General features: G+C 47.4%; 1 protein-coding gene across 1 annotated transcript in view; it reads right to left on the bottom strand.

Annotated features, from left to right (window-relative positions):
* Positions 1-20,447, bottom strand: part of NAALAD2 (N-acetylated alpha-linked acidic dipeptidase 2) — a 33,850-nt gene extending 13,403 nt beyond the window's left edge. The window contains exons 1-10 of the mRNA XM_035114942.3: positions 20,345-20,447; positions 14,844-14,955; positions 11,695-11,881; positions 10,133-10,234; positions 7,277-7,402; positions 4,827-5,013; positions 4,568-4,661; positions 2,953-3,051; positions 1,734-1,819; positions 740-859 (exon numbers count right to left, since the gene is read on the bottom strand). Of these exons, the coding sequence (XP_034970833.3) occupies positions 740-859; positions 1,734-1,819; positions 2,953-3,051; positions 4,568-4,661; positions 4,827-5,013; positions 7,277-7,402; positions 10,133-10,234; positions 11,695-11,881; positions 14,844-14,955; positions 20,345-20,426 (1,195 nt within the window). The 5' untranslated portion in view covers positions 20,427-20,447. The remainder of the gene's footprint in view (positions 1-739; positions 860-1,733; positions 1,820-2,952; positions 3,052-4,567; positions 4,662-4,826; positions 5,014-7,276; positions 7,403-10,132; positions 10,235-11,694; positions 11,882-14,843; positions 14,956-20,344) is intronic.
* Between the last annotated feature and the right edge of the window lie 2,193 nt (positions 20,448-22,640).

Genomic DNA, 22,640 nt, shown 5'->3' on the forward strand with positions numbered 1-22,640 from the left:
TTCTCACACCCCAAGGAAGTGCTCATGAAACCTAAGTGTTCAAACCCAAATCATCTCCAGATCTTAGAGTTTAGGAAGAAATACTTTGTGGGCTCAGAATGGACTTGAGGGTCTAAACCAGCTTCCCCAACCTGGTGACCTCCACACACTAGTGGCCAAAATAGTGGAAATCTTTAGGTGAAAGTGTATTTCCAAGGTTTGATGGCTCATAACACCTGATTGGCTCTCTAAACGCCTCATGCTCATTGGCTACATTCAAATGAAGGAAAGCTACTGCATACCAACCTAAGCAAGTTGTGCTTCTTTTTTCTGGTTATTAGGCTATAACTTTTAATAGAATTCAAATAACTGAACAAACTTTGTTGCATTACATTCCTCGTTAAATGATCTTTCCATTGATATATAATTTTATGGTATCACTCCAAAAATAAAATGGTGTTATGAGACATCAAATCTCAGAAATGCACTTTTCCCAAAAGGTTTCCACAATTTTGGCCACTAGTGTATATTGTTGGACGACAACTCCCATCATTCATGTTCCCTGGCTATTCTGGGAGGGACTGATGGTACGGTAGCTGAAGTCAAACACCTTCTAGAGGGGAAAGCTGCCTTAGGCTTATATAAGTCTGCAATCCTGTACCCATTTAACTTTATAAAAGTTGCGCTAGACTTGCCAAGACTTATTTCTAGCTTGGGCAGCATGCTTCATGTTTTATTTTCTATTTGCGCAGTTCATTACCTTTCATCACCAACTTGCCAAAACTCCGAGCGACCTCTTGAAGGACAGCTGCCCCAGTGGTTGGGTCGATGCCGCCAAAGACCCAAGAATCTCTGTGGCCTCCCAAAATTATATACCTATCTAGGGAGGAGGAGCAAAAACCAGAGAGAGAGAGAGAGAGAGAGAGAGAGAGAGAGAGAGAGAGAGAGAGAGAGAGAGAGAGAGAGAGAGAGAGAGATTACAAAGAACTGGATCTAACTCAAAATATACTTGGCAGATTTTTCTTTCCTTATTCAGATCAGACCCCCCCCCCAAAGGGGCTAGTGGGGTGAGAGAACAATAGAATTTTTCAGAGGAAGAATAAGAGGAAACCCAATTCATTCCATTCAGGGATGCTGCAAAAATTGCTCTTTCAGAGTCTCAAATTCCAGTTATCTCTGAAGCTTCTGCAAAAGAAATGACTACAAATGACTACAAAGTACTAACAGGCTCAAAAACGAGGTTGAGCCGAAGTGATCTACGAAGTGATCTACGAAGGATTGTCTTTGCTAGCTGTGCTTGCAGCTCCCCACAGTGGCGTCAGCAGGGGTAAGGCTTGGGGGGGGGGGGCAGAAGCCTGGAGCCCCACTCAGCAGAACGAACTTCCAAAAACAGAAGGAGCTGGGGTCTAGCAGAAGTTCCTGCTGCAGTTCAGGAAGGAGAAACATTTATTTTACTGATCTCCCCCCTTTCTAACTGCAGCCCCTTGTACCATCTCTCATGCTGCTCTTCAGGGTCCCAACAAACTCTTCCAAGCAGGGTTTCCAAGGGGCTGCAGGAAGTGATCAGCAGAAATAAGCAGGACAGAAGGAACCCCAGTATCTGCAAATAGCTTTAAAGGGACTGAGCTTGTTCTACCATGTAAAAAAAAAATCCATCTCAAGGAGGGACAAGATGGCGAAATGAGCCTGGGGGTGGACCTTTCACTCTAGGAACACTTAAAAACCAACAGCTGTTAGGCCAGAAAAAGGCTCACCGGGTTCCACTGCTCCTTTGATGGTCCCGATAACGTTGTATATTCGTGTGATTTTATTGACTGTGTGTACGTGCATTCTGACTTTCCTGTAGAATAAAAGCACAGTATTCTGTGAGAGCATAGTACCGTAGTGTCAACCAAACTAGGACTTGCCAGATCAACAGTGAGGGGATGAATTAGCATTGGGGGTCTGCTCCTTCTGGTGCCAAAGAACGAAGCTAATCTCTTGATTGTACAGTTGTACCTTGGTTCTTGAACAGAATGCGTTTCGGGAGTCCATCTGACTCCCGGAACCATTAAAAAACCAAAGCTTGGCTTCCTGCAGCCAACTGGAAGCCATGAAAGCTGCGCTGGATGTTCAGCTTCTGAAAACTGTTTGGAAACCAGAACATGCGCTTCTGGGTTTTGATCATCAGGGAGCCAATTTGTTCGGGAGCCAAGGCGTTCAGCTTCCAAGGTACGACTGTACAAGAAAACAAGGCTTTGGTGCTATGATATGCTGCCATGGGTAAGCTGTTCCTTGGATCAAGCCTTCAGGTAGTCCTGCTCTGGCTCATGCAACCTCTTTCAGGGTGAACTCATTAACTGGGTCAGCACAAGAAATTTGCCAACTGAGGCAAGAGGCAACATGGAACCTGCCGCCACCGCTCAAAGTTGACTCAACTGCCAGTAGAAACCTTGACACTGGTGACAGGACAGCATCTTCCACTGCAGGGTAGCTGAGGGAGGTGCAAAACAGGTCATGTGTCCCACAACACCACACCACCCAGCACTCCAGCATCCACCACCTGAGATGGTCACGTCTTTCTGCCTAATGATAGGGCTAGCCCTAATTGGGGGAAAGGGTCATAGCTCAGTAGCAGAGCTAGAGGGACCCAATGGTTTGCCTCAGTATAAGTCCACTTCCTATGTTCTTCTATTTCTCCTTAGTCTCAAGTTTTCCCCTTGTTGAACACTGCAGGGAGAACAAGGACAAGAACAGAATGAGTTGGCTCAGCCTGCCTTTGGCTTTGGCACCACCTACTGTTGGCCGCCATACCTCCTGCCTTGCCAGTCCTGATGGGCACCAGCTACCACTGGGATATGCCATTTGTGTAGGCGATTATGCTACATGAAAGACACAGAAGACCTTCCAGGAAATGGCAGCAACTCTCATATTTCATAGGCTGCTTCCTAGGGTTTGGAATGGCAGCTGGTTCGTAGAAGTGTTCAGACTGACCTTTTGGAGTAGGTGCCGGAAAATCCGGGCCCAATGTTATAGGACACGTTGAGATTTCCCTTCCAACTCTCATCCGGAGGTGGAGGACCTCCCATGGACCTGCAGCAGGGAAAGCAAGATAGACAGATCTTGGCAAGGTCATTGAATTAGCAGCCATCATCTCCTTAACACAGTGATTCCCAAAACGGGTTCTCCAATTATGGAGAGCACGTGTTGCAGGAGGGGAAGTCAGGATGACCCTGTTGTTGCTAGGTAGATTAAATAAAATGGCCACTGGCATGACTGGGCAATTTGGTGCTGTTGCCGGGGAGAAAAGAGTGTTGCAGTTTGAAATAAGGGATGGCCCCTAGCCTATAAAACCCCCCTGCGGGGCCATATTGGTTTCACTTTTGCCAAGCACTTCGGATTTCCCGCCCACCCACCTCTTTTTGAGGATGCTTTGCGTATTGACATTGCTGTGCCTGTCATGGGGTCGCCTGCTTTGGGGCAGGGGCCCGGTAGGAATTTTGCCATCTGGCTGATTGGCTGTTGCCATTTGGTTTTTGCCTACTGCATAGCAAATCTTCACAACTTGTAAGGTTGGCGGTTAGGCATTGATTAAAATTCGCTGGTAAGAAATTGGCTGGAAAGAGGAGTATGGAAAGGCTGAAATTACGCTAAATTGCTGCTGCTTATAGAGGTATTCCATTAAAGGAATCCTGGGGCTCGAACGGCTCTTGTCAGTACCCCGCTAGGGGAATTGGGCCTAACACAGAGCAAATTGAGCCTCGGGGAACATTCGAGGGAGGACAAGAAGGGCCTAGTACCCGGCTCCGTCCTCCCGCTGAGAATGTTTACCTACTGACTTCCACAATTGACTAGAGGAAGTCAGTGCAGGATCTGTCCCAGGGCGGGGGACAGATGTGTTAGCCAATGCCTAAGCAATCACTCACATTTGATTGTATTTTAATAAAGTTGTGGCCAAAATAATGCCAAAAACCTTAAACTTAATTCACGTGTGTGCGTGAATTTATTGGGGGGAATCCGGTGACCTCGACACGCAAATGGCAAGTATGAAGGGGGCCCAACATTTAGTGTCATCAAATTAATATGCGATATGCTTTCTGTTTTAGGGTCAAGGCTTCTGGATATGCACACAGTTGCCCCTTGTCAATTGCTGTATTGCGGGTAGCAGACCTATGTCAAAATGATTGTGTTTCACTGTCCCTTTCAGAGGAAACATCCAGTTTAACTTATTTTCTTACTTATAATGTTTTCAATCCGATCGTTCCTCCAAGGAGCTCAGGAGAGCATATAAGCATGCCTACCTCACAATTTTGTTCTCACAGATACATTGAAATTCAGTTAGGCTAAAAATAAGCTAGGCTGACCCACCCAGTGACCTTCATAGCTAAATGGGAGATTTGAGCCTAAATCTTAGCTTAAGCAGTGTGAGATTAGGAGCCAAGCTCATATTTCCAACCCACCATGAAGATAAATATGGTGTTGTGCCAGCTTTTTATCCATATCAATAAAAATAGGGGGTAAGAAACAACAATATTTTAATACTGCTAGAATAACAATATTAGCTCGCCCTGCTTTCTGCAAACACCAAAGACGATTAAACTATACATACCGTAATAATATTTCAGCATCATGGTAGCCAATGGGATGAACTGGGATTCTGGGAATCCCCACTCCATTGTCAACTCCATATCTGAAGGTATACTCTGAGGAACCAAGAAGAGTTTCCAGATAACCACTGTGTAAGCTTTGTGCAAGCAAATCTGGGTGGATGCCAAACAGGCAGAAAACCTTGAAACTCACCCCATGAAACAAATGGTTAAACTTACTTCCCAAGTGTAAGATTGTGCTGAGTATATTACAGTACTAACCTTTGGCTGGATACCCCGGGGTAAGGGGATCTCCTGCACCGTTGAGGTTTAAGACATTCCCGCGCTGCACTCCTCCTCCGGGGAGATTCCACCCATCCGGATAGGGATCGACTCCAGGTGCGCAGTAATCCGCAGAGTCTGAGTAAAGGATAATCCCTTTAGCTCCAGCTAACATGGCATTTTTAACCTACAGAGCAGCCAAACATTAAGAAGTGGTTTTCAAAAGGTGCGTCGCCATAGCCCAAGAGATAAGTGGCATTTGTTCCTTGTCTTGTTGCCAATGGAATAAGGCTGGTGCTCAAAACTGTGACTGGAGAGCCCATGGCCTTTTTAGATGTGCTTGGACCCCCAACTACCGTGTTTCTCCTAAAATAAGACGGTCCTCAAAAATAAGCCATGTCAGGCTTTTCATTAGTAGAATAAATATAAGACATCCCCCAAAAATAAGCCGGGGGTGGGAGCCGCTTCGGGGAGCGCAGCGCAGCGCAAAGAGCCTGGTGAGAGGCAGCTGCGGCGGGCTGATCGGGTGCCTCTTCACTACCGCCGCAGCGCTCAGGGCGCTCGCCCCCAGTCACCCACACAGATCCCGGGCTTCACCTGCAGCCGCAGCTGCCTCTCACCAGACTCTTCGCGCTGTGCTGCGCTCCCCGAAGCGGCTCCCGTGCAGCCGCCTCTTGCCAGTTCCTCCGCCGCCGCTTCTCTCGCAGCCGCCTCTGCGGCTGCTTCCTGCTCCGCCGACGCGTTTGGATCCTTGGATCACAGCGTTTCTTCTGCTCCCCAGCAGCATGAAAATGGGAGGGCCGAAACCCCGCTGAGCTCCGCAGTATTACGGTATTATTGTGCTTTGTTACAAGGGCAGCCTTGCCATTTTTATTTTCTGCTCCCCAGCTCTCAACGGGTCGGGGCTCGGCGCAGCATGCTGTTGCCAGCTCCCGCTCGAAAAAATAAGACATCCCCCGAAAATAAGCCGTGGTGTGTTTTTTTGGAGGAAAAATAAATATAAGACGTGTCTTATTTTAGGAGAAACACGGTACCTACCATCGGGGCGGACTTTGGTAATATGGTGCCTGGAGCAAGGATAAAATTTGGTGCCCCCTGCTGCAGCGGGGCCTGCAGGAGGAGAAGTTCAAAGTGGTCTACTTTGAGGTGGCGTTGGAGCAGCAGGAAGGAGGAGGAGGAGGAGGAGGAGGAGGAGGAGGAGGAGGAGGAGGAGGAGGAGGAGGAGGAGGCAGAGAAGAGCTGCCCACCCTGCTGGAATTGGGGGAGCCCCTCTGGCTGCATCCTGCGGCTCCTCTCCAGTAGGGGCCAAGCTTTTGCCTCCCCTGACACCCCCTCGCCTCTGGGGAACAGAAGGATCTGCCCTGATAGGGATCTGGGGTTAGCTAGGCAGCACAACTCAGTTTCATTCAACTCAGTCAAATTCCTAGAAGAGACAGCGAGAGTGTTGCTGGTGTGGTAATATTAATAGGTGGAAATAGTCTATCCTGAGACTGGGGACTCAGCTACATTTGCCAAGAAACAACGTTTGGGATGCGTTATAAACATGCAACACCAGATGGCACCAGAGAGCAAAACAAAAATTAAGCAATTTCCATAGCAGTTTTTCTCTTGTTATAACAATTTTATTTCTAATTTATTTATAATGTTTCCCCCCAGTGTGTAGATCCACCCCATTGTTCAAATAAGCTGAATAAGCTTTTGAAGTTCTCTGTAAAGAGCATTTGCCTGAAGCTAAGGATTGTGACTCACAGGAATAAACCATAAAGCTTGAAACCCTCATTGAGTGTAAATAAATAAAAATATATAGTTTGGTTTCAGAAATTCCTCCTCTTTAATGTGACCCTCTGGATGGGAGATAAGTGGGCACAAAGCAATATTCACATGAACAAAATACCCGGCTACGCTTTAATAAAGGAACCTTACAACAAACAGTTAAAACAGACATCTCCATTATAGCTAAGAGGGAGAGCTGACTCTTTTAAACACCCAGAACACTGGCTACCCATCTGCCACCTTTAGTGAGAGAGTCTGTCATACAACTAGATGATGAAATGGAACACACCACTGCAAACTATAGGGGAACATAATATATTCGAACGCTCCCTGGCATTAACAAAGAAACAAAGCTTTTCAGGTAAAAACAAACCGCAGTAATATTAGGGATAATGCTTCTGGCATAATTTGCTTCACGCTATGCAGGTTTCTACTTGTGGAGAGGTGCTTTTTTAGCAGAGAGAGCTCAAAAATGGGATCTCTACCTGCAGGCTGAAGTGGTATGATCCACCCTAACACACACACACACACACACCCCGGAGTTTGCTCCCTCTTTCCCACCTGATGTATTTCCACACTGGAACCTGAAAAGCAGCACCTGAAAAGTTTTATTATTAGGGAAGGGAATGCGGGGAAGAAGGAAAGAAAAGGCAGCAGCAGAGATAGCATCAACTTACTTTGTTTCCTCGGAATATTTTCCCATATCGGGCAATGGCAATCTTTCCTGTACAGTTGATTCCCATCTCACGCTCTAGTTTGAAAAAGTCTTCAGTGCGGCCATAATTCACATACACCAGATCTGCCTTTTTGTGGGGTGGGGGGGAAAAATACGTTTGATGTTACTGTCCATGGTTACTTTGGGAATCTCTTATACAGTCATACCTCATGTTACGTTCACTGCGGGATACGTCTTTTCATGTTGCGAACGGGCCGAATCCAGAAGTCCCAGAACGGGTTACTTCCGGGTTCGATGCGCGCGCGCATGCGCAGAATCACTAAATTGTGCTTTGTGCATGCGCCGAAGCCCCGAATTACGTCACACGCCCGCGCAGACATGGTGCTTCAGGATGCGCCTTTTCAGGTTGCGAACGGGCCTCCGGAATGGATCCCGTTCGCAACCAGAGGTACCACTGTACAGTGGAAAACTGGTTCTCGAACGCCTCTGTTGACAAATGTTTCTGAACCCAAACGCCCCAAACCCAGAAGTAAATGCTTCCATTTTCGAACGTGCCTCGGAAGTCGAACAGCTTCTACTACATGCTTTTCAATTTTCTCAATTGAATTTGCCGACAGCCCTTTGTGCCTTGGTTTTCGAACGTTTCGGAAGTAAAATAGCCTTCTGGAACGAATTATGTTCGAAAACCGAGGTTCCACTGTACTTGTGTTGAGTCTTTAAAACACCTATATCAAAACGCATGAACTTGGGGAGCCCTGCAATGATCAACTCCCATCTAGACTACTGTAATACATTATACAGGGGCTGCCCTTGGAGATGGGCCAGAAAATGAATAAGTAAGACCTGCTACAAAATGTTGTATTGTGTTCTTAGCTCCTGGCAGAATATTCCTTGTTCAGGATTCCAGCCCTGCCTTCTTCCAGGACACTCGGTTGTATCCCACAACCAATTTTCCATTTTCTTTACCATTTGAAACTCAAGAAACAATTGTTTTTTACCTGCTTTGGTGGTAGGGGTTCCTTCTTCCACAGTAAGTTTGAACATATTGATATCTCCCCTCTTGTTTCTCAGTTTTGACTCCACAACTGTAGACACTGACTACTTGAGTTCAATATTATAGAGCATGGGTAGGCAAACTAAGGCCCGGGCTCCGGGGCCGGCCCAATCGCCTTCTAAATCCTGCCCACAGACTGTCCGGGAATCACGTGTTTTTACATGAGTAGAATGTGTGCTTTTATTTAAAATGCATCTCTGGGTTATTTGTGGGGCATAGGAATTTGTTCTCCCCCCCCTTTTTCCAAAATATAGTCCGGCCCCCCACAAGGTCTGAGGGACAGTGGACCAGCCCCCTGCTGAAAAAGTTTGCTGACCCCTGTTATAGAGGAAGAGATGCTAATGTTGCTCACAGGGTACTGACTAGAGATTTTGGGATATTCCAGGAAAAACAGAAGCAGAAATTACTGTCTTTCATTCATTCGTCTCATGTCCAGAATGGAAATCATATCAGCGAATAAGTTTGGTATTTACTGCTGTTGCTTTCATTCCACAAACAATACGTAACTGATTGATGTTTTGTTTTATTGGCTATTGTATAAATGTGGAATATATGTAACAGAAAATTTTCAAGAAAAAATTACGCTGCTTTAAAAAAAATTCAAATTGCAGCCTACAGTTAAACCATAAAATCTTGAAGTTAGGATGTAGTTGAAGTAAACACCTGCTTTCTGCCACACTATTAGCTGTAGCAATTTGACCTTATCACAACGAAGTCACAGAAAGCCTGGATGGGTTTGTTTTAGGAAGCTGAAGCAAGGAGGCTGAGATAAGTGTTATTTTCAAGGTCCCGTTGATACGGAGGAAAGAAGAAAGGAGATAGAAGAACAGCCCATTTGGGGTGCTCAATGACTCTAAAACCAGTGATGCGCAAGCTGGAAAGACTGTAAGTCCACACATGTCAGGAAGACGTATGGGAGATGTAGAGACATGCAAGGGGCAACAATACCCTAACTCACTCTCTTTTCAGCTCTGCACCCCATAATAAGAGTGTCCAGACCCAGGCACCAAGACTTTATGTTTATGAAACTTGTGGTTTATGATCTGCAGGATTGAGGTAAGAAAAGGACCATCATTGGTGAGGGCCAGTGAGGTTTTGTACTCCAAAGAACTCTATGGACTTACTAGGGCCTGGCGTACCTGCTCATATCACTCGCCAACCTCAGACCCTACTGTAAGGGTGACTCCCTACAGGGAGCCAGCCCCCATCATCCTGACGTCCACCTCGTCAAGCACAGAGAGCAGCAGTGGGTCTGAAGCAGCCTGAGGGGAGGGGAAGGACTCAAAGGGAGAGAGAGAAATCAGCGTGGGGAACAATGGGAAAGCTCGGGGGCAGGAGCTCATGGATGTTGGAGAGCCCTCTCAACGATCGCTCAGGGAGGAGACTGAGAGGGCATCGCTCCTTCCGGCGCAAGAGTTAAGGAGAGCACCGTGACGCAGGTCAAGGGGGAGGCGTTTTGGGGGTGCCCCGACTACTTTGCTGGCGTAAGAACAGACGTACGCCATTGCCGGATTCTGGTTCGGGATGAGAGGTCATGTTTTAAGCTGTCTCTGCACTGCAAATATCTTGCACAATAAAAGTCTTTAAGGACAAATTGGACTCAAGCGGAGTTACTCTAGAGTAGCCACGGCAACCCTCTGACACCTCCCTTTACACTTTGCTCACGCTCAGAGGCACAAGGTGGAGATCCTCAATATAAATACCAGGATGGCCATTACTGTCTTCTTGCCTGGCTTGCGAACTTTTCACTCTCCTTCCCATACTGACTTCCGAGGGCTGGATTTGTGCTTCCCCACTCCTTACCATTGGCGTGCCTTGCGCCGAAAAAGCGTTATATGGCGGCAGCACCCCTGAGACGTTTTCATATCCTTCAGGAGGAAGCTCAAAGAGTGACGTGTTGAAAATCTGTTCGGAAGAAGGGACACTATTAGAGAGCTGGAGTCACATACATTCAGAAAAGGTTTGTACTCACTGAGAATTGGAATTTGGTATTTTGAATGCCAAATAGCCTCTGTTGTTGTTGTTATTACTATTTCTGGAAAGAGCTGGGCTACCAGCTAGGTGCCTGTGGTTTGAGGACCTCCCTGGTATCCACAAACTCTCCCAGTCCTCCAACGACCTTGCTCACTGCCCCTTCAGGACGAGGTGGTGAGCATGGCTACCCCTCTTGAAAAACACACAAAATGAAAGGAGGGAATTGGGAGAGGACTGCCTTTCTCAACTCCTCTCCTAGCTCTGTGTTCTTCTCAGGGCTCAGGTCGGTACTTGAGCAGCTAAAACGGGGGCTGCCAAGCATTTTGGCCCATGATGTGTGGCATCATTTGTTGGTCACACTGTTTTAAAAAAATATTGAAGACTTGATGACCTGTGCCTTCGGTTAACAGGCGACATCCAACAAAGTGCTTCTGCTAATGCAGGGAATTTTGGCTGTCCAACAGAATTCGCTTCCCTTTCCTGCAACCCCCCCCCCCAAAAAATAAATCTGTTCAGGGAGAGGAAAGGGAAGGAAAGTTTGTTGGTTTATACACCACCTTTTTCACTCGCTTGTTCAAGGTGGTGGGTATGGTTCTCCCTCTCCTCATTGAATCCACCCAACAACCATCTGAGGTAGGTTATAGTAAGAGGCTATGCCTGACCTAAGGTCACTCAGGGAGCTCCCTGACTAAGTGGGGACTTGATCCCGGGTCTCCCGGGTCCTAGTCTGACACTATCTATTACACTGGTCCAGTTCTTCTCAACACTGGTTCGAATGCACAGGTGGAAAGCCTTTTCCTAGCAGAAGCATTCCAATGTTTTTCTGGCTCTGGCAAACACACTAGATCTGTGAGTTTTTCACAGGTTCTGCTTATGGGCTTCCCATAAGACACCTGGCTGGCCACTGTGAGAACAGAGTGCTGGACAAGATGGGCCTTGGGCCTGATCCTGCACTGCTCTTCTTACTTTGAAGTGCCCCAAAAAGGTTTGATTTGATAGTGGGGTGAGGGTTGTTTTTTTTTGGAGAGGACACCAATGAAATCATGCAAACTAATGTGAATCCATCTTCATTCCACTAGATCCATTTACTACTCAGTAAAGAGTCTCCGTGTGTGCACACACATGTGTGGGGTTCCTCTCTTTCTGTGTGTCTGCCAGGGCAGGGGAGAGAAGCAAGCTGAAGAGCCGGTAATCTTGGCACCCTCTCAAAAATACAAATGTCCCCGTGGAACCCCCCCCCCCAAAAGATTGGCAGCTCCTGGAATACAAAAGCCACCCACTTTCAAATTTGATTGCGAGATCTGACACAGTTTAGCCCTCCTGAATGTGATTCTCTTTCTTTCTTTTCTTTCAACTCGCATGCAGCAGAGAGAACATTCTGCCCTCTTTACCTCGTTTCCATGATCATCGGTAATAGCAACATAGTTGGGGTTGCTTTGATTTGGGTAGGAAAGTAGGACGTCGTAATGAACCAGCTCGGCTGTATCCAAGCCAAATTCCTTCCACTGGGCTTGTATTTGTCTTGCCAGGTGAAGATTTTGTTCTGTTCCTGCCACATGAGGGAGCTTCGTGAAAGAGCTGAAATGAACCACAGAGGATGGCTTTTTTAATAAAAAAAAAGAGAGGATAAGCGCTGGGATGTCCTGTTCCCCAAAGGGCAAAGCAGGCAAACCTTTTCCAAAATGGTTTAGAATAGCCAAGGTGGGTGATTCCAAAATAATTCTATTCCATATCATCTCTTCCCCCCCCCTCCAATGGATGCATCTTTGTGTTAAAAAATGGGTGTGGTATTTAAGACAGTCCAGGGCAGTTTTTTTCTCAAGTTTAGTTCCTCAACTGTTGTGAGACTACAACTCCCATTATTCCTGACCACTGGTCCTGCTAGCTAGGGATGATGGGAATTGTGGTCCAACAACAGCTGGGGGGCGAACTGGTCCAGGGGCTTGAATGCGGCCCTCTGGATCTGGCCCTCAAAACTCTCCTCAGGGGACACACACTCTCACTGGCCCTTACTTTGTTCCTTGAGTGTATTTGCCTGACTGAGCTCTGGCCTGAACTCTGCTGGGATAGCTCAGTCAGTAGAGCACAAGACTCTTAATCTCAGGGTTGTGGGTTCAAGCCCCACATTGGGCAGAAGATTCCTGTGTTGCAGGGGGTTGGACTAGACGACCCTCATGGTCCCTTCCAAACTCTACAGTTCTATGATTCTATGATGTCTCTTGTTTTACTGGATGAAAGATAGAGAGGGGTGTCTGAGCGTGACTAACCTGCCGTGTAAAGGCACTATTTGCATGCATTGCTCTGCCCAGTTTACCTCTGACCCTGTCTGCCCTGGCTATGTGCCCCTCAGAAGGTTTCCCAGATCTGAAAGCAGTTGCCTACTCCTTATTTAAGAAAATTCATCAGTCCATCTAGCGAACTATTGTACTACTCTAAACCTAAGATCCTACTGCATCAGCCAAACCATCTGTGAAGTATCTCCCTCCCTCTATGATTCTTGATTATACAGCTTGCCTGGGCCGTCTGCTACTGGCCATGCAAACTGCAGCGTGACGACAGCCTTACTTTTCTTTATATATAGTAAGATAATGCTTACAGTACCACAAGTTTGTACTGCCGTGTCCAAAAGCAAACGAATTAAGTTGTCATAATTTGGCAAAGGGCAAGAATAATTCACTGCTGCCTTAAGCAGAGCAGATATACGGCAAACTGGAACATATCCAACTTAAATAAATGCATCCTTTTCAGCGTATTTCCCAAGAGTGGATTCTCAAGTGGGTTAAAGTTTAAATGAGACGAGTGCTATGTCTATATGTGAAATTGCAGAGTTGTGGTCAGTAGGGTATGCGGAATATGTGTGGGGGTGGTGAGGGATAAAAGAAAACCAGGTTAGATAGGATGGAGGCACATGACTGCCTCCTCTCCAAAGGCAGACATTGTGGTTCAATGATTAATCAACGTCTGCAGCAAATTACAGTCCAAGCAACTCTGATGGTTAGTCAGCTGAGTCTGTTCTTCACGTGATGCTCTTCATCTGAGAAGGTTTCCAAGCTGTACCTCCTTTATCTCTCCCCAGATGTTCAACATTTGAGCAGCAAGAGCAGGGGGAAAGAGTGCTAAGCACCACCCCTGTCACTCTCTAGGACAGAGGTGGGGAACCCTCAGGCCTAGAGGTCAAATGTGGCCCTCCAAGCTTCTCCAAGCATGGTGCATGCTCTGGTTATCTCCCGCTTGGATTACTGCGTTTTGCTCTACATGGGGCTAGCTTTGAAGGTGACCCGGAAACTGCAACTAATCCAGAATGCGGCAGCTAGATTGGTGAGTGGGAGCGGCCGCCAAGACCACATAACACCAGTCCTAAGAGACCTACATTGGCTCCCAGTACATTTCCGAGCACAATTCAAAGTGTTGGTGCTGACCTCGAAAGCCCTGAACGGCCTTGGTCTCCAACCCCACCATTCAGCCAGGACACTGAGATCCAGCGCCGAGGGCCTTCTGGTGGTTCCCTCATTGTGAGAAGTGAGGTTACAGGGAATCAGACAGAGGGCCTTCTCGGTAGCAGCACCCGCCCTGTGGAACGCCCTTCCATCAGATGTCAAGGAAATAAGCAGCTATCCTAATTTTAAAAGACATCTGAAGGCAGCCCTGTTTAGGGAAGCTTTTAATATTTAAAGCTGTATTGTTTTAATATTCAATTGGGAGCCACCCAGAGTGACTGGAGAGACTCAGCCAGATGGGCGGGGTATAAATAATAAATTATTAATATTATTATTATTATTATTAGTAGTAGTAGTAGTAGTATTTTCTCTCTCTGGGCCTTGGAAATCTCCCTAGCCCGCCCGCCCCCTGCCTTGTACCTGGAGCATTTCTGCCTGACCTCTGATGGCACCTCTTGCTCATCTGAATGGAGCATAGAGAAGGGTGTGTGAGCATGTGCAGAAGCTAGCCTCCTGCACAAAAAGTCAAGTTCACATTTATTGCTCCACCCACTTTTGCTTTGGGCCCCACCCACCACTGACATGTGGATCCTTGGAAGACTGCCCAGAATAAAATGTGGCCCTCAGCCACAATCTCCAATTTCTGTTGTAGACTGCCTCTTTCTGTGATGTTGTGTATGATGCTTTTTGGGGTGTTTTTTGGCTAAGGGGCCAGGCGATATTTAAAGTCTTTGAAAGTTCTTGCACACATTTGTTCTGGGTCCTCACCTCCCTGCAATGGGGGTGGGGTGGGAACTCTGTTGCAACAGAAGAAGAAAGATCTGCCTTGCTTTCACTGGATTTTGCCTCCATCCATTCTTTTCTGACTGATAATGGATTTAGAGGACACAGAGTCCCTTGATGGGGAGTTGGGCTGCATATGCCAACCCCATTTTTTCCTATAACAGACCGAAGCAGGGGCCTGACCCTGTTCTGGCTGCCACTGCCTTTCACCTGGCAGTCTGTTGATGTCACCTGGAGAGACGCTTCTGGAGTTTTGCTCTGCATTTTTACAACTTTTTAAACAGTTACCGGTAGTCACCAAAGAAAGCTGCAAAACTCACCGCAGAAATTCCCGGATGTTTTCCGCCTTCAGTTCTGCAAAAAGTTGCCTTCTTGCATTTCGAAAGACGTGTGTTGTGCCAGCTGGCTTGTTCGCCGATTTCACGCACCATCCTGCAATGCCGTCGCAATGACAACCGTCAGTTCTGTCCCCCCTGTCCTTCCAAGCACTACTATTATGGGATTGCATCAAGGTTCCTTCCCCTTGCCCATCATCCAATGTGATGGGATTACAGTGGTACCTCTGGTTAAGAACTTAATTCGTTCCGGAGGCCAGTTCTTAACCTGAAACTGTTCTTAACCTGAGGTACCACTTTAGCTAATGGATCCTCCTGCTGCCGCCGCCGCACCGCTGCAGCACGCATTCTGTTCTCATCCCGAAGTAAAGTTCTTAGCCCGAGGTACTACTTCCGGGTTAGCAGAGTCTGTAACCCTGAAGTGTTTGTAATCCGAAGCCTTTGTAACCTGAGGTACCACTGTATTTGCAGGGAAGACGTGTGCTTTAAATGTGCCGTGTGGATGTGACCAGAGAAATCAGTAGGCTTCTCATACTGTGGAACAAAAAGATTGGCTAGATTGGCCTCTACTAGAGCCAGGGCCTTTTCAGTACTGGCCCCAACCTGGTGGAACGCTCTTTCCCAGGAGACCAGGGCCCTGCGGGATTTGTCATCTTTCCGCAGGGCCTGCAAGACAGAGCTGTTCCGCCTGGCCTTTGGGTAGACTCAGCCTGACCCCTGTGTTTTTCTCCCTCATGGCTTGGATTTATGGCCTACTTGAAATGAGGCTGCACTTTAAATTTTAATACTGTATTTTAATCTGTATTTTAATTAATTGTTTTTATGTTTTATTGTGGTTCTGTTGGTGTCAGCCGCCCTGAGCCCGGTTTTTGACTGGGGAGGGCGGGGTATAAATAAAAAATTATTATTATTATTATTATTATTATTATTATTATTATTATTATTATTATCATCGGCAAGTTCTGCATCTGTTAAAGGAGGGATGATGAATCTCTGCTCCATGGGCCATATCAAGGTCATGCAAGGGAGTGGGGCACAGTGGTTAGAGGAGTCTCTCTCTCCCTCCCTCCCTCTCCTTGTGTCCCAGTTGTGTGTGTGTGTGTGTGTGTGTGTGTGTGTGTGCTCTTTTTTCCAAGGAGCTCAAAGGGTTCTACCTCAGATCCCCCCCTCTTGATTTCACCCTCAAAACAACCCCATGAGGTCGGCTAGGCTAAGAGGGAGTTACTGGCCCAAGGTCATGCAAGGCAGTGTAATGTAATGGTTAGAGCAGCCTCCCTCTCTCCCTCCCCCCATGTGTCCTCACACCTCAGGTATATACTGCATAGATATATTTAGGTCTTAATACAGGGTGATTCATAATGAAGTATACAGCTTCCATTATGAATCACCCTGTATTGTCTCAAAGGAACTCAAGGTGGCCAACATGGATCTCCCCCCTTCTCCTCTCAATTTCATCCTCACAACAACCCCGTGAGGAGTGGTGCAGCAGTAAATCTGCTAGCACATTTGCAAAGCTAAGCAGGGTCCTGGATGGTTTCAAACTGGATGGGGAACCATGTGTTGAGATTCCTGCACTGCAGGACGTTGGGCTAGATGGCCCTTGCCTTGGGTTCCCTTCCAACTCTACAATTCTATAATTCAGTAGTTAGGCTTGGAATTGGCCTCCTACTAGAGCCAATGGAAGACTGTATTCAGTCCAGCGGTTATAGGGGACATCTTTGGGGAAGGCTCGCAGCTGGGGATCGAAGGGTTAACTCCTCCCCATGTACTCTAGGGAGCAAACGGACCTCTATAGGAGCCACTTCAAAAGTTGGCAACACCAGGCTAAACGAAAGCAGCTGCCAAGACGCAGGAAAGAATCTTGTATATATACTCAGGCAAGTTTGGGTAAGCGGCCCACATTTCTGTTTCGTTCTGTTTATTAAAAAAATAAAATTAGAAAGCCCTTGAGCTGAGCAAGAGCTATCTGAGTCACCGCTCCCTTGGGTTGCCTAATAAAGAGATGAGCAGAGCTCGGCTGGTTCGGTGGCATTGCTCAGATGCCTTCCCTCGCTCAGGGATCGCAAAGGAGAGTTGTCAGCAAGAGGCACTGCAGGAGGGAAATGAATTCCCTAAGCCTTATCTCTAGAGCAAGGGGTGGGAAAGATTTTTCAGTCTGAGGGCCACATTCTCTTTGGGGCAACTTTCTGGGGGCCACATGCCACGGGAGGGAGGGGCCAGTGACTTGGAGTAGCTGCCGAGACTATATAACACCAGTCCTGAAAGACCTACATTGGCTCCCAGCATGTTTCCGAGCACAATTCAAAGTGTTGGTGCTGACCTTTAAAGCCCTAAACCAGACATCCCCAAACTGCGGCCCTCCAGATGTTTTGGCCTACAACTCCCATGATCCCTAGCTAACAGGACTAGTGGTCGGGGAAGATGGGAATTGTAGTCCAAAACATCTGGAGGGCCGAAGTTTGGGGATGCCTGCCCTAAACAGCCTTGGCCCAGTATACCTGAAGGAGCGTCTCCACCCCCATCGTTCACTGAGGTCCAGCGCTGAGGGCCTTCTGGCAGTTCCCTCCCTGCGAGAAGTGAGGTTACAGGGAACCAGGCAGAGGGCCTTCTCGGTAGTGGCGCCCGCCTTGTGGAACATCCTCCCATCAGATGTCGAGGAAATAAACAACTATCTGTCTTTTAAAAGACATCTGAAGGCAGCCCTATTTAGGGAAGTTTTTCATGTTTGATGTTTTATTGTGTTTTTAATATCCTGTTGGAAGCTGCCCAGAGTGGCTGGGGAGTAAGTATTATATTATTATTATTATTATTATTATTATTGATGGAGCAATGAATGTGTATTTTACCACTGTGCAGTAGGCTAGCTTGAAACCCACCAGCTATCCTTACCTGGTTTAGCTGGCAAGGGGAAGCTGTTCCCCAAGTTGTGACTACTGTCACCTCAGCTGAGAGCTGAGTGCAGGGTGGGAACCAAAGGTAGACAAACTACCCCAGAAGGAGCATGGTGTGTCCCCACCTGAAACAGGACCCCTCCTCTAACACCCCATACGCTCTCAGTACGTTTCCAAGCACAATTCAAAGTGTTGGTGCTGACCTTTGAAGCCCTAAACGGCCTCGGTCCAGTATACCTGAAGGAGCGTCTCCACCTCCATCGCTCTGCCCGGACACTGAGGTCCAGCGCCGAGGGCCTTCTGGCGGTTCCCTCTTTGCGAGAAGCCAAGTTACAGGGAACCAGGCAGAGGGCCTTCTCGGTAGTGGCACCCGCCCTGTGGAACGCCCTCCCACAAGATGTCAAAAAGAAAAATAACTACCAGACTTTTAGAGGACATCTGAAGGCAGCCCTGTTTAGGGAGGCTTTTAATGTTTAATCGATTATTTTATTTTATTTTATTTTATTTTATTTTGCTGTTGGAAGCCACCCAGAGTGGCTGGGGAAACCCAGCCAGATGGGCGGGGTGTAAATAATAAAGTATTATTTATTATTATTATTATTATTATTATTATTATTATTATTATTTTATATTAACATTACTTAAACATTACTTCACTGGTTTCAAAATGTGATGAGCCCATGCTGGGGTTGCGCATTCTGCTGAGTCGAGCCTGGGGCACCTGCCACTAAGTCCTGTTCAGAGACCACCACTCCTAGAAAGATACAGGCCTGCCTCCTTTAGAAAAACCCTCAGCAGCTTAAAGCAAAAACAGAAGTTTTAGATGATGGGGGTGTGGGGGGTGAGGAACCAGCATGACATGATAAAAGTCCCCACTGTCAGCTTATATTTCTATCGCCTCTTTTCATCTTCATGACCAACATAACACAGAGCTTTCCAAATTACTCATTTTGGGTATTTGAGAGCAGACGGAAGGAGGAAAAACAACAATTACAACAATCTTGCCTCGACAAACTTGTACTTGTTTCCTTTACCGGGAAGGGTTATGTAAGTGTTCAGTCTCAGCAAAAGGCCTGCCTGTCTTGGAGTTGTGCTGTTTCAAAGCTTCACCTCTCTCCTCCCCCATAAAGAGGGCCTTTTTTTTAAAAAAAAAAGCATAAAGATGCATTGAGCCAAAACAGTCTCACTGCTACAGAACACAGGGAACCCGCCTTATCATTTTGGCCAATTCATCTAGGCCAATATTGTCTGCTCTGGCTGGTAGCGGTCCCCCAAGGTCTCAGGTCTTTCTCATTAATCCTTCTAACAGTGAACTCGGGTGCCGACAGGACTGGAGCCAAAACAGGGTGATCCAGCGTATTCAAGGCATCCCCTGAAGCTTGCGGAAGTACAAAACCTCAAGGCTCACATACAAAATAGGAGATTAATCTGCATGCTCAATATCCACAGAATATTGACTATCAGTTGGAAAACAAAAACAAAAAAACAGACAGAAAACCAGGATTTGGGAGGATTGGGATAACCTGTTTGGAATGAATGGCTGATCTGAACCCTCAACAGGAGCACTCCTCTTCAGAGGGAAGATGCGCTGCAACACTCTGTTGCAGGTCACACTCCTCACCTGTCAACATTTTTTTTAAAATAACAAAAGCCATGAGGCTTTACATGAGGCTTGCTTTCTGATGCCCTATAAATACATTAGAAAAGGGAAATTTGAGGATGTGGTGCCAGAAACATATTGATTACTCTGTTATTATCTAGGTCCTAGATGATACAATGGGTCTCCTTCCTTTGTAATTGGTTGTGTCGCTTTGGAAGAATAAAGGGCACCTGATTATCCATGCATCACCAGAGCTTGGATGGGCAATACGATGGGCATGGAAAATTTAAGGGATGGTCTTCCTCAATAACATTACCCGCTGAAGGGTCCAGCAGGTTTGCCAAAAACCCTGTGCCTTGGTGGGGAAAGGTTCCGAATCCGAAGGGTGCCTCCTGTGACAAGGTTTATCAGAAACGGAATACAAAAAGTCATTGGGGTTCGCTGGGACTTCCAGCGAACGGCAGAGTCCGTTTGGAATGCCTGCGCTCAGCCTTGGAGCAGCTGCAAAGCGGGAGCAACTAGAGCGCCTCGGAGCATGTGCAAAGCGCTTGTCCCATGCAGCGTGGGTGTACAGGAAGGTGCCTTTAATTAGGTCGGAACTATTCGTCCCACACCCGCCGGAGTGTCAGACAGCAGAGATTTCCCCCTTCTGTTGTTGCTACCTGACCCCATCGCCACCTCTCCTCTCACTGTGCGCTGCGCCCAGCTCAGGACTGGCAGCAGCAAACGCAGGATTTCAGACAGGTTTCTCTCCCGACCCTCCCTGGAGATGCCGGGGATCGAACCCGCGACCTTCTTGCTCTAACCACTGAGCCGTAGCCCCTCCCCCGAAGGGCTCCCTTATCCGTGCGCTCAGGGAAGCCCGTCTGGCAGCTTTGACGCGCGCGAAGCCCAGCTCTGATTTCCCTCGCCCACCCCACCTCGCGCGCCCTGTTCCAAGTAGGGGGCTGCCCCCTTTCCCGGAGCCCACAAGCCAGGATCCTCTCTCGACTCACCCACCAAGATCCCCAGCAGGAAGATCGCCAGGAGAGCCACGAAGCCCAGCCAGCTGCAGATAGCCACCTTCCTCCTGGCCATGGCGCGTCCCGGAGCGAAAGGAGGCTTGCTCAGGACGGGACGGGCTTTCGCAACCCTCCTGGGAGAGGATCCGAGCCGTCCCTCCTCCCACAGTGAGATCTTTCTCACGTCGAGAGAAAGGGGGCAGGGGAGAGTTGAACCGAGGTTGCTGGAGGGGCGCTCCAGGCCAGGAGGGGGCCCCTGTGTGGGCACTGGACGTCTCCTGCCAGCAAGATGCAAAGGTTCCCTCCTCCAGAAGTTTGCAAAACTGCCATTAAAAAAGAAAACAAGGAAAACAAGGAATGATCAAGATGTTTTTCTCTCTTCCACCCCCCCTCTCTGTACTTAATTACACTGCCCTGGGATCTTTGGATAAAGGGCAGTATAGGAATCAGATAAATAATAATTAGGGGGTTGTGGTTTGTCTTAATGATTACTCTAAGACTCAGCACCTGCAAATAGGGTTGCCAGACTCAATAGAGGACAGGACTTCTGTGCTTTTAATTGCCCTGCTCTCTTTTGAGTCTGGAAACCTTAAAGAGAAACCAGCAGACCCATTCCTTGGAAATTAAACAAAGGGTCTGCTGGTTTCTCTTTAATGTTTCCAGACTTAAAAGACAGCCGGGCAATTAAAGGCACAGAAGTCCTGTCCTCTATTAAGTCTGGCAACCCTACCTGCAAAGCAGGGCTTGTTTTGAGGGAGTTTTGAATTTGTTTTGTAGTAGCTGGGGCCCCCAAGCATGTGCAAAGTGCCTTTCCATTGTGCTGTTTGAATGTGGGGCTTCCTGGAACTCTCTCTCCCTTTGGAAGGATTTTTTTTTTAGTAGGGATAAATGTCAGGTTTTGCAATCAGGCAGGAAGAACCAGCTGCACAAATATAAGATGGGGAACAGCTGGCCTGCAAGAGGCAACCCACCATTAACTGGAAACAAAGAGGAACAGTTGAGGGAATTGGGTATGTTTGGCCTGGAAAAGAGGAGACTGGAGGAGAGATAATGGTGGCCATCTTCAAATATCTTAAGGGCTCTCACGTGGAAGATGGAGAAAGCTTGTTTTCTCCTGCTCCGGTGGGTAGGACTTGAACCAATGGCTTTGAGTTACAAGAAGTAGGTCTTCGTCCCTTCTTCCCTGACACCAGTTTAGGTTCTGCCTCAGGTTCCAAGATGTTTTGGATCAGCCATGGTCCCAGGTTCTATCCTTGTCAAGGCCAAGCATGTACAAATTTTAGTTTATGAAGGAGGCCCTGTTCCCCTCCCAGAGATCCCCTTCCTATAGTGGTTTAACAGTCAAGTCCTCTTCTCGAGGAACTCTGGGAATTGTAACTTTGTGAGGGCAGCAGGGGTCTCCAGAAAGAAAAAGCCTTATGAAGTGGTGTTTTTCTCCTAACACCCATATGCCAAGGAAATACTGTCAAGAAAATATGAAGAATACTCTTCCAAAATGCCTAAAACATACCTTCCTCCCACCCCCACCCCCGGGGGGAAATTGTGTAGGTGTCCCATTTGCTGCTCTCGTTTTTAAAAGCTGTCCTCTTCATAGCCATAGCAAAAAAATACCTTCTGCTGCTTCCTTTTGTTACTTTTTTGTACTAGCTGAATCAGGGATTTTGGATGCCGAGTTGCAGCTTTAAGTCATGTTGCAGATGCTGCACATGAGCCTCTCCACATGTCCTTTTCATTATGCATGCCCATTGAATAGGGGTGGCTATGCCCAAGCTTGCTTTCAATCCTGCTGCAGAGCCACTGCCAGTCAGCTAATGGCCCGACTCAACATAAGGCAGCTGAGACTTTGCTCGATGCTCCTTGGGTGTGATTCTGCTGCAGTTCTTGTTTCCTTCAAGATACGAGCTGTATCAGTTGCTTTCAGCTATCCTACTGGTCTCTCAAAACCTAGCTGTCCTTAGGGTTGCCAGACTCAATAGAGGACAGGACTTCTGTGCCTTTAATTGCCCTGCTCTCTTTTGAGTCTGGAAACCTTAAAAAGAAACCAGCAGACCCTTTGTTTAATTTCCAAGCAAAGGGTCTGGGCAATTAAAGGCACAGAAGTTCTGTCCTCTATTGAGTCTGGCAACCCTAGCTGTTTGTCATTATGCCCTTTGATGGCATCTTGTGACGCTCTCGCCAAATCCGAGGTGCCCCTGCTTCAACAAATCTCGCCAAAGCTACATCTAACCAGATGGGACGCCACCTCCACAAACCATAGCTGTGAAAGCAACGTGTATTATTAGCAGTGTTA

Source organism: Zootoca vivipara, chromosome 4 (genome assembly GCF_965207765.1).
Source record: "Zootoca vivipara chromosome 4, rZooViv2.hap1.1, whole genome shotgun sequence".
Classification (NCBI taxonomy): Eukaryota; Metazoa; Chordata; class Lepidosauria; order Squamata; family Lacertidae; genus Zootoca; species Zootoca vivipara.